This window comes from Lepisma saccharinum, chromosome 28 (genome assembly GCF_977018435.1).
Source record: "Lepisma saccharinum chromosome 28, izLepSacc3.1, whole genome shotgun sequence".
Taxonomy (NCBI): domain Eukaryota; kingdom Metazoa; phylum Arthropoda; class Insecta; order Zygentoma; family Lepismatidae; genus Lepisma; species Lepisma saccharinum.
In genome coordinates this window covers 3,496,980-3,509,643 of record NC_139256.1, presented here as the reverse complement: position 1 = coordinate 3,509,643, position 12,664 = coordinate 3,496,980, and the positions used below count along the sequence as shown (strand labels likewise).

Here is a 12,664-nt window from a genome sequence, read left to right as displayed (position 1 = left end):
TTTTGTCATACGGACATTCTTTCCGCTGGACGCCAACTTTCTCTCAAGGTACACTTTCTCTAATGAAAACGCTGCGCCTGCGCTTTCTCCTAGAGTGTCCCATAAGTATGTAAAATAACTGGTTTCACCAGATTCCCGAGCCCAGTTAATTTCGCTGAATGCGTTCGTTTCGTTAAGACTTTCGGAACGCACCCTTTGGTTGTCCCTATGGGTTGTCCGTCGTGGTTTCACAAGTGACTGGCCGATAAGTGACATAATGACGATTACATAAGTAGTAATCTGTGCGAGTGACACTCAATTTAAATGAAAAGGCGAACTAAGGCGAACCAAGAATAATTTATGTGGGTTGTCAGTGAGGTAAGGGGCAAGGACAAAGTAAGAAAGATGAGGGCAATACGAGATAACGACATATGATAAATCCAAACTTATTTTCTTCGATAAAGTTACCTGCTAAATACTTGCTGTACTGTAGCTACAACAGTTTGGATTCCGTGACGAATTCGTTGAATGACCGTAAGAATCTGAAAAGTAAGTAACATTTGGAGTGTTTAATTTGGTAAAATTTTCGTATCACCAAAACGTATTTCTTCAATTTTACAGGAGAAAGTACTTACCGAAATGGGTTTATTTATACTTTAGGAAGGTCTTGGAAGTTTGCTTTCAACTTGTTGAAATTTTTTTGCCGATAAATCATGTAATTTTCGACATTAATGTCGCTCCGATGCATGAAAGCTGTTCCCTTGATGTCCGTCTACTACGTGAACCAAATATTTGCGAGCGTTTCATGACGTAACAACCGGTCAGTGTTTCCAAATGCGCGGTTTTGTAACTGTGTAACAGTTCTAGAACGTAAATAAACGTGAGTTACTGTTCATCATTTCTGATTACGAACTTGCGACAACATGACGTGCACAGGATCAGTGGCGTGCTCAATGTGAGGTTGATGGGGGTGATAACCCCCCCCCCTTTCGCCCAGTATCTCTAAGGCTATTTATGAATGGTTCGTGGGCTATTTATGTATGGTTCGTGGGGCTATCCGTGAATGGTTCGTGGGCTATTTATGTATGGTTCGTGGGGCTATCCGTGAATGGTTCGTGGGGCTATCCGTGAATGGTTCATGGGGCTATCCATGAATGGTTCGTGGGGCTATCCGTGAATGGTTCGTGGGGCTATCCGTGAATGGTTCGTGGGGCTATTTATGAATGGTTCGTGGGGCTATTTATGAATGGTTCGTGGGGCTATCCGTGAATCGTTCGTGGGGCTAGCGCCAATGGTTCGTGGGGCTATCCGAGAATGGTGTGTGGGGCTACGAATATTTTTTTCGAAACCAATTTTTAACTATTGAAACCTATGCGTGGCCCTACTAACCTATCCACGCGCCAATGGTTCGTGGGGCTAGCGCCAATGGTTTGTGGGGCTATATTTTTCACTATTGAAACTTTGCGTGGCCCTACTAACCTATCCACGCGCCAGTGGTTTGTGGGGTTAGCGCCAATGGTTCGTGGGGCTAGCGCCAATGGTTCATGGGGCTATATTTTTAACTATTGAAACCTTTGCGTGGCCCTACTAACCTATCCACGTGCCAATGGTTCGTGGGGCTATATTTTTCACTATTGAAACCTTTGCGTGGCCCTACTAACCTATCCACGTGCCAGTGGTTTATGGGGCTAGCGCCAATGGTTCGTGGGGCTAGCACCAATGGTTCGTGGGGCTATATTTTTAACTATTGAAACCTTTGCGTGGCCCTACTAACCTATCCACGCGCCAATGGTTCGTGGGGCTAGCGCCAATGGTTCGTGGGGCTATCTTTTTCACTATTGAAACCATTGCGTAGCCCTACTAACCTATCCACGTGCCAGTGGTTTGTGGGGCTAGCGCCAATGGTTCGTGGGGCTATATTTTTAACTATTGAAACCTTTGCGTAGCCCTACTAACCTATCCACGCGCCAATGGTTCGTGGGGCTAGCGCCAATGGTTTGTGGGGCTATCTTTTTCACTATTGAAACCTTTGCGTGGCCCTACTAACCTATCCACGCGCCAATGGTTTCAGTTGCTTTGTTTTATTTCAATCACTTATCGCACAACACTCTTGCTACCTTGCGTTCTGACGTCAGCAGACTGAAGTTTATTTTTAGGCTAAAGGCCTATGTTGTTATCATTAAAATTTCAGTAACCACCAAACGTCTCTAATTCCCTTATTTTCGTATTTTCCACATTCATACTTACGTATTCTCCATACTAGTACCTAGATATTTTGCTATCAAGAAGGTCGCAACACTGCATAACCACTGATCATGGACTACGCCAGTCAAGATTTCTCCGCCATATCGCGTGTAACGCAAGCAAAAGCGAAGAAAATAAAAATACTCCATATTTCGAAAATTGAGATTATTTGCCTGCAAAAAACGAAACGCGAAATAGAAGAATCCTTACGAATGCAGAATATGTAAGTATCAATGTGAAAAATACGAAAATAAGGGAATTAGAGACGTTTGGTGGTTACCGAAATTTTAATTTATTAATAGGTAATATTCCATTGAACTGATTCTTGACAATGATATAATTTAATGGTAAATATGCGATATCGCCCGAACGGATTTCTTCAAATTTACAGGAGAAACTGCTTACTGAAATCAGTTTCTGTAGCATTGTCGAAGTTCTTCGAGGTATTTTCTTTCGCAGAAACTGAACACTTCACCATAGAATGCTGCAGAACAAGAAATAATCACTTTTTATGTAAGGAACTTGCATTTTCTGTAACATTATGCCGTTGTTTCCCTTATGTACGTGCAGATGTCGCGAGCGTCGAAAGTCACGCGGTCTCGCCAGTGTTTCCAACGAGTGTTGGAACGAGTTTACAATACTGGACCACTCTCCAATTTCTATGAAATTTCGCCTACTCACTAATTGTGAACTACTAATCACGAATCTGCATGTAATAATTGGCGGTCAAGTATGGAAATCGAGAAAAAAACGAAATAAACTATGTTTTCTTAACGTAACGTAACCCTACCATAAGAACAATAGCTCCACGGAAGACGCCATTTTCCCAACAAGAAGAAATCAACAGGCAAGATAAGGTATAGTTCTCTTAGCTAAAATATCAATTTTTCTTTGTATTTATGCTAATGGAACCTAACCTAACCTCATAGGCATTCCTCGGCTCTCGTCAACAAGATTGTTGTGCGTAAGGGAAGACCATTAGCTAATTAATTGCGAAAGAAAGATGGTTCCGAATTGCTGTGTATGTACAATCACCGTGGTAAATTGCAAGGCTATTTTACAAGTTGTACACGGAAATGTACAATTTTAACAAGTGACCGCCAAATATGAACTACAGATACGTCATCACGACACCGAAATTAGTAAGTAGGATAAATTTTATAGAAATTGGAGAGTGGTCGGGTATTGTAAACTCGGGCTATCGTGAATGGTTTTTGGGGCTATCCGTCAATGGTTCATGGGGCTATTGTGAATGGTTTTTGGGGCTATCCGTCAATGGTTCGTGGGGCTATCGTGAATAATTTTTGGGACTATCCGTCAATGGTTTGCGATGACATAATGAACACGAAAGTAACTATTTTTTGGTGAAGAATGTTGAAACACTGCATACCCACTCCAAATCGACAAAATACAAGCACGACGCATGATGATCCATGTCGAGTGCACGCCATATTGTCTGTTACCCAAGCAGAACAAGGAAGACAAATAATGACTCGTAATATGAAAAGACACTATTTTATGGAAAAAGACTTAACTTCACCTTAAAGAATGTTCCGCAATGCAGAGTAGGTAAGTATCAATGCTAAAATTAACGAAATAAACGAGAGAGGTGTTCGGGCAATATCGCATAATTACCAATTTAATTGGCGCAGTTTAAAATAAAGGATGTTACATGCAAAATTAATAAAATACTAGTGGCAAATGAAGAAATAACTCAACCCGAAACATTGGCTGAAAATTTCAATTCCTTCTTTATAAATCAAATTGATAAATTAGTCCCAACAACTTTCTGCACATAAAAATAGTTATCAAGGAATTAAAACTAATAATAACAATATGTTTATATATCCTGTAAATGAACACGAACTTGATTGTCTCATAAATGCTTGTATGAGGAAGAAAAGTACAGGATATGATGGGATAACGGATGCTATAATTAAAAAATGTTCCCCCAATATCTATAAAGTGCTTACCTTTTTATGTAATGAATCTTTTAGAGCTGGAGTTTTCCGATATAAGCTTAAATTATCAAGAGTCATACCTATTTATAAAAAGGGTGACATTTCAAGTAGGTATTGATAATTATAGACCAATATCACTATTATCATGGTTAGATAAAATCCTCCAAGGATTGATGCGTAAAAGATTGAAAGAGTTTCTTACCAAATTTAATATAATTACATCTAGTCAGCATGGATTCATAGAAAATATGTTGACAGAAACTGCACTTTATGAATTTATTTCTAATATTTTACATTCTATGGACTCAAAATTAAATACTGTGCATATTTTCTGTGACCTTTCAAAAGCCTTCGACTATGTTAACCATAAAATACAGCGTGTCCACAATGAGACTCCAACATTTTGAAAGTCTATAACTTTTTCATTTTAAATTGTACAGCTGTGATTCCGGAAGCTGCAGAAGCAGAAACTCAAAAAGTTTATGTGGTAACGTTTTAGTGCGTGCAATAGCCATAGTGGCGCTGCAGCAATCGATTGTTTGAAAATTGAGATTCCAGACGAGCATGCACAGGTTGTGTGGTGGTGTGCAGAAACGAAATCACTTATTCAAGTGCAACGAAACTTTCGTCGTGTGTACAATAAGGATCCTCCGACATTCACGACTATAAAGAAGTGGTGTGATCAGTTTTTAGCGACCGGCAATGTTTTGAAAGGACACTGTGGTGGTAAACCCAGAATCCAGGAACAGGTTGTAGAAAATGTGCGGAGGTCATTCGAAAGGAGTCCACAGACGTCAGTAAGACAAGCAGCGAGAGAACTTGGTATGAAACGGTCGACAGTTCACACAGTTCTTCACTTCTTGTCTTACTGACATCTGTGGACTCCTTTCGAATGAACCTGTGCACGCTCGTTTACAATCTCCATTTTCAAACAATCGAGTGCTGCAGCGCCACTACGGCTATTGCGCACACTAAAGCGTTACCACATAAACATTTTGAGTTTCTGCTTCTGCTGCTTCCGGAATCACAGCTGTACAATTTAAAATGAAAAAGTTATAGACTTTCAAAATGTTGGAGTCTCATTGTGGACACGCTGTACTAATTGAGAAATTATATAAGTATGGGATTAGAGGCACTGCCAATGATTGGTTTAAATCAGGGTTGTTAAAGGTCCAGAAACCCATAAATTCTGTAACAGTATGGTATAGGGAAAACACATTTCTTCAAATTTACTGGAGAAACTACTTACGGAACTGAGTTTCTGTAGACTTTTGAAAGCTCGTGGAAGTGTTTTCTCCCTTCGTTCAACTTATTTGGCCGGTAAATCATGTATTTTTCGACATTAATGTGTCTCAGATGCACAAAAGCTCTTGCCTCCATTCCGTTCGACTACGTGAACCAAATGTTCCATGCGTTCAATGACAATGTGCTATTCTATTCTAACCCCCATTCAGTGTTTCCAAACTTACCATTGTTTTCCCAGAACATGACAATTTTAACTATGTTTGCCTAACTTCACAGAACTTAACCTAACTTTGCGTGCATGGTTTGTGGGGCTATCCATGCATGGTTCGTGGGGTTATTAGAATCGTTTGTGGGACTATCTATCATGCGTGCATGGTTCGTGGGGCTATTTATGAATGGTTTGTGTATTTATGATTGGTTTGTGGGGCTATCCGTGAATGGTGTGTTGGGTTACACGTGCATGGTTCGTGGAGTTTTCGAACCCGGAAAAAAATGCAAAATGAGTAACACGAAAGTAGGTATTTTTCGGTGAAGAAGGTTGCAACACCAAACCCACTGATCATCGACAACGCTAGTCAAGATTTCTCCGCCATATTGTGTGTGAGAGGAACGAACAATAATTACTCGATATGTGGAGAATTGAAGCTTTTTTCATAAAAAAAGCAAAATATGACCTTAAACAATGTTTCACAATGCATAATAGGTAAGTACGAATGTAAGAAATGACTAAATGAGCGAGTGAAATGTGTTTTCCCTACACCATACTGTTACCATAAAATCTAATGGGTTCTGCTGCAGGACCAGAACCTTTTTCCTCGCACAATTTAAATTTGGTGTATTGTATCATTAAAAAAGTTCCTGGACCATATTTAAATTGAGCGGGGGAAAAAGGTTAACTGGATCGAATTGAAATACTCTATAATAAGGTTCTTTACGGCCTAGAACCCATTTACACTTGCTGATTTTCTCTTCCGTACGAGAATTGAATTTCTTTACAATTCGTAGAAATTAACAACCCTGGGGTTATTAAGGATCCAGAAATCCATACATTCTAATGGGTTCTATTTGGTTCCGTAACAGGATGGGAACTTTTTTTCTTGCACAATTTAAATGCCATCCAAGTTGCGTATTGTTTAATTGAAAGAGGTTCCTGGACTGTGTTTATATTGATGTGGAAAAAAGGTTCCTGAACAGTATTTAAATTTGAGCCAGAGAAAAAGTTCCTGGACCGAATTTAAATTCAGTCTGAAAAAAGGTTCCTGGACTGTATTTAAGTTGAGCTGGAAAAATGGTTCCTGGACCGTATTTAAATTTAGCTGCAAAATAGGGTCCTGGACCATATTTAAATTGATCTAGTAAAAGATTCCTGGACCGATTTGAAATACTTTACAGATAAAAAGGTTCGGTATAATTACAGAATACCAGAAGTATCTCCAATTGCTTTCAAATCTGGTATACTCACTTATTTTGACCTCGAAATCACGAATCTGCAGTTAAAATTTGGCGGTCACGTCTAGAAAATGTGAAATACCTTGCATCTATTACACTAATGGTCGCCATGTTTGATGATGAGAACAAGTAAAATTCACTATCCGTTCCATGGAGCGTTGCTTTACATGTGACAATATGGCATCTTCAGTAAATGTGGAAAACATAGTTGCCCCACGAACCATTCATGTTAGGTTAGGTTAGGCAAGCATAGTTAAAATTCAGGGTATTCATAAACATAGTTTTTGAACGCTAATCATTGCAAAAAAATTGTTGTTTCCTTCATAAATCACCGGTGTTTACTTCGTTCACGGACCCCCTTATTTCTAATTATTTTGCATTTTCTAGATGTGACCGCCAATTTTTAACTGCAGATTTGTGATTAAGATGCCAAAATTAGTGAGTATGCCAAATTTGAAAGCAATCTTGAGATATTTCTTGTATTCTGTAATTGCTCCAAAGGTTCTTTACGGTCCAGACACATTTACACTTGCCGAAGTTCTCTCCTGGACCGGAATTGGATGTATTTAAAATTCTTGGACCTTTAACAACCCTGGTTTAAATCATATCTAACAAAAATAATGCAGTATGTTGAAGTTACTCATAATGCTAGTCAAATGTTTTGCCTCTAAAACATGGTGTACCCCAAGGTTCTATTTTGGGACCCTTACTTTTTTTTATCTTTATCAATGATCTTCCAGCTAATATTAATGATTCCAATATAATTCTCTTTGCTGACGATACTAATATCATAACTAAGCATGGTAATATGTGTCAATTGGAAATGATAACTAATAAGGTACTAACCGACTTGACACAACTGTGTATTGAAAAGAAGCTAATTTGGAATAGATCAAAAACTGCCTATATACTATTCCATAATCCACAAAAGATAAATTGTCCCAAACCTATACTAAAAATTAATTAATAATGATATTATTAATTGTGTACAACATACAAATTTTTTAGGTGGTGTTGTTGATGAAAATATTAAATGGAATACTCATATTGATGTATTACTTTCCAAACAAAGTTCAGTTTGTAATGTACTTAAGGTATTAAGCAAAATATGCAGTAAAGAAACCATTCTAACTGCTTATCATGCAAACTTTCATTCAAGATTGAGATATGAGATTATGTTTTGGGGAAACACACCTGGTGGCAAAGAATTGTTCAAATAATAATTGGTGCCAATTATCGTGAATCGTGTAGGCAGGTATTTAGAAGCCTAAAGATTTTACCATTACCATGTTTGTATATATATGAAGTATTAATATTTCTGAAGAAAAATATTTTCAAACTTAAACTAAATAGTAGTGTACATTCGTATGGAACAAGGAAGAAAGGTGACATTCATTATGAAAGCCACATTACATCTAATTTTAATATGAGTGTTTACTTTCATGGATATAAATTGCACAACCATATGTGTAAGAAATTGAAAGACTGTCCACTGAACATATTTAAAAATAAACTTAAAAGTATACACAGTGTGGCAATTTGAAATTGAGACTGGTGCTGTAAAAAATAAGCAACTCTTAATAGAAATTTAGTTACCAGGGATCATTCAAAGTAGGACCCTCTTGCATCCACACATCATAGCGCAATGCCTACCAGTGCATAGAAGGAATGCCGGAATTCGTTTTGTGTAACTCTGTTTAAAATCCACGTCGTAACCTTCTTGATTGTTGGTAAATCATAAAAGTAGGAACCTTTCAATGAAGATTTTGGTTTAGGAAATAAAAAATGATCACACTGAGCCAGATCCGGTGAGTAGGCAGGGTGTGACAACATATAGTGTCAATTTAGGGCCAAAAAGTTTTTCGCGATCACAGTCTTGTAACTTGGGGCACTGTCATGAAGCAGACGCCAGCTGCCATCATCCCGATACTCGGGCCTCACACATATTATTCCTTGATTCAAACGTTTCAGTACCTCAAGATAAAATGCAGCAGTAACAGTCTGTCTGAAATTTCAGTCTTCAGTAATGATTGTCCTCACTTTCTCAACCAATTTTGGTGTTCTCACCGTCCCTGCTACACCTGGATTTTCGTCGTGTTCAATTGGCTCCTGTCCTTCACTGAAACGCCTGAGACATTCAAATACACGCATACTGGATAAACAATTGTCCCTATAGACTTGCTACAACGTGTGAAACATTTCCGCAGCAGTTTTACCCAAGAGCGCACAAAACTTGATGTTTACTCTTTGTTCCATGTTGAAATCACGATGCACTTTCACGACACTTGCCCACATTCAATAACGCCACAAGCGGCAGTGTCGCTCAAGAGCAACGAGCTCTGTTTCAATTGTTCGTGAGAAGTGAAGCTTACAGGAACCACAAATGCATCAATTTCACAAGAAATTGGAAGGCATGTACTTAAGAGCAATCCCTGACATTCGCTAGTGGCAAGCGGCCTGGTGTCAGAGCTTGTCTTTCCTGGTGAACAGGGTCCACGACAGTTGCACGTTAGTCTGTTTTTTTCGCTCTCCTTCCCTTTCTGTTGACGTTGCAGACTGGCGCCAGTATAATCCTCCCTCGGAAGTTGTGTTGTGTCATGTCAGTGTGTTGAAGATTGTGGCTTAATATGGCACCACAAAAGTTAACATTACAACAAAGGATTTATCTTGTATAGTTATACTTCGGAAAGAGGAATTGTATAGAAGTGCGACGACGTTTTGCAACGGAATTTCCTGATGTTCCCATTCCACATAGGACCACTATATTAAAGCTCATAAAATCTAAAAGAAAAAGTATACGAAGACAATCTGCACACCATCCGTGAGTTAAAAGAGAGTATTGTATGAGAAATCGAGAAAATTACAGTAGATGAACTTGCACGTGTAAATGCCAATATCCTTCGGAGATGCCAGGAATGTGTTGCAGCAGAGGGACATCATTTTCAACATCTTCTGTAGTCAAGGTTTAGTACACAATGTGAAACTGTAATTTTAATAGCCGACTCTAGCGACTGTCGCAGACCCCGTTCACCAGGAAAGACAAGCGCTGACACCGGGCCGCTGAGTCTCGTAGCGAATTTCAGGGAATGCTCTGTAGTACATGCCTTCCAATTTCTTGTGAAATCGATGCATTTGTGGTTCCTGTGAGCTTTACCTTCTCATTTGTACCTCTTATGAAATTTTTTGCATGTTAATGAACATCTTGTGCTTTTTTGTTTTGTTCAGAAATGCATTATAGGCAAAGTGTATGTGGTTTTGTGTAGTACTATTTTTCTGCATAGAAGAATTTGTGTTACTCCCCCCATCTTAACTGCTGATTTCTGTGGTAAGTGGAATGCACTACAAATTAGAGGTCCCAGTTTTCTGTATCATAATATTCGCATAAAAAATCTGTAAATATAGTTAAGATATATTAATGCATTATTGATGGTTCCAAAATGTGTTTGGAAATTTTGATTGGACGTGTGGTATTTTTGTATATGTTTTTCGGCTCAAGATTCAGTTTTTAATTATGTTCTTTTCTAGATGAGTGGCTTTGGCTCAGAACCATGATCATCATTGAACAGTATGCATTCACGGTATCTTCGAAGTAAGATAAAGGATTTGAACAGAGACATCAATGCTTGTGAAAAGTACATGGCGAAGGTTATGAAGAATTGTGCCGATATAGTACCTGAGGGGAAACTGCAAAAGAAAAGATCTCCATGTGTGATTCCTATCTTGGCAGCTCCTGCAAAACTATCATCGAGCAAAACGCTGATGAATGACGAAGTTGATAGCCAGGTGCTTAGCAGAGAGGTGTATGATGGCAAGAATGCAACCATTGAGGTGACGGTCAAGACTAAACGTAGTGCAACGAAACACAGAAAGTGCAGGAGCCTAAATGTTGTAAAACATCCATCACGTTCTACTAGTGATTCCAACAAATTGAATGTAAATTCGATTCCTCGTGATGAAAAGAGTGAAGGTGCTCATGGACACGCAAAAATTACAACTGACAAGTATAAACATGTTCCATGGTCCCAGTTGCTTACCAGTAAAGAGTCAGGGGGAGTAAGTGTTTCAAATTTTGGAAAACCGGAGTCTTGTCATTCTGCAGTAGGTGATGGGGATAGTATAAATCAGGGAAGAGTAACCGAAGAAACAAGAAAATTTCATATTGGAACTGAAAATAAAAGATCGACACTTACGGAGCCAGCAAATACTTTAAACGAACTTGTTCAAGAGCTGTGGGGAAAAATCAATCAAGTTTGTAAGTAAATTTAGTTAACTTGTACTTGCGTGTGTCTATATGTGCAGTAGATATGTGACAAAGCTAATTTTCATATGTGAATGTGATCTAGGATTGACTCAATTCCTTATCTTTTGAAAGTATTCCTTTGAGATGGCATAGTAATAATGCTGTCAATTTGTAATGAAGATGCTATAGGTCTGACCAGTGGTAAACAAAACTAACAATAATTCAGTTACCAGCCAGCATGAATCCAATTCATATTTTGACCTTAAAATATTTAATTTATGCAAGATTGGATGGCTGCGTCGTGAAATCCTCGACCCTCGATTTCTAGCACATTTCAATTTTTTTGTCCAAAATGAAGTTTCTTCTAAGAAAGGGTGTGTTTAACTAGCGCGAAATGATATTTTTAGAGATCTACGTGCTACGAAACTTACATTTTTGTAACATTTTAACATATGATTTATTTCTTTCAATTTGACTTCCATATTTTACTTCGACCCGCAATTCGTGAGTGCCTAGCCTTGGGATAAAGTGGTAAGCACCCTTCTGATGTTTAATTTTTTGGTACCTTCCTAATGTTTGAGTGAATTGTCAAAAAATAGTGTTGGGCAGGTTCTAACATGTCTTTAAAGGGGGGGACTAGAAACAGGCGGGTAGCCGGAGCGTTGCGGAGTGGAGGCAGGGCTGCGGTAGTGGTAGGGGGTGGTAGGTCAATTACCTGAGGGGCAGAGCCCAGTATCGGGTGGGGGGGATTTTTATGATTTTTTTTGTTTAGCCCTAAAAAAGCGACTGTTATATCCATCGGTGCGGGTGGCTGCTACGAAACTGACATGGTTGTAAGTAGACTTCTACCTCGGAACTTTAAACGGCTATATCTCCACTTTCAACAACTGTACACTTGTAAATATTTGTTTCAGTGCTCAGAATTTTGTTTTTCACAAATTGCAATACACAATCTTCCTAAAAAAAAAATCCCTAGCGAAATAGAGGGTGGAGGATTTCACGATGGACCCGATTGAATTAAAAATAAGTAATTATTGCACCAAAGTGGTGTACCTAGAAAAGGTTTAAATAACTTTGCAATACATTCTGACACTATATCATGGCAGACTTTTTTCAAATTCAAATTCTTTATTTGAGTGGGAAAGGTTCAGCCTGAGGCTGTTCTGCCACCTAACACATGTCATGGAGTATATTTAAATTTACATTTCTTATATGTGCTTACAGTATTAACTATTAATACAGTACAAAACAAAATGTACGATTTAGCTACAAAATTCTGCTCCGGATCAAATAATTATAATACATGTTACATGAATAAAATGATACAAGAAATTATGAAAAGACAACGTTCAAGTAAAATGAAAAAGATGATATCGACAAAATGCATAACATAAACGTACAAGTTACGTCATAGTATTTGAACATAATCTCTGCTCTGCTAAAGGAAATTTCTTTGTTAGATCCCTAGTCACGTGGGTATCAAGGGGAACGAAGCAGCCGATGCTGTCGCTAAGTCTGCTGATGCAGACAGCGATGTTCTCGTTCA

General features: G+C 38.5%; 1 protein-coding gene across 2 annotated transcripts in view; it reads left to right on the top strand.

Annotated features, from left to right (window-relative positions):
* Positions 1–253: 253 nt before the first annotated feature.
* The window catches only part of LOC145980769 (uncharacterized), a 36,370-nt gene continuing 23,959 nt past the window's right edge, over positions 254–12,664 (top strand). The window contains exons 1-2 of one of the 2 annotated variants that reach the window (XM_083113837.1): positions 254–528; positions 10,404–11,130. In XM_083113837.1, the coding sequence (XP_082969963.1) occupies positions 10,446–11,130 (685 nt within the window). In that variant the 5' untranslated portion in view covers positions 254–528; positions 10,404–10,445. The remainder of the gene's footprint in view (positions 529–10,403; positions 11,131–12,664) is intronic. The other variant, XM_083113836.1, reaches the window with a different exon arrangement.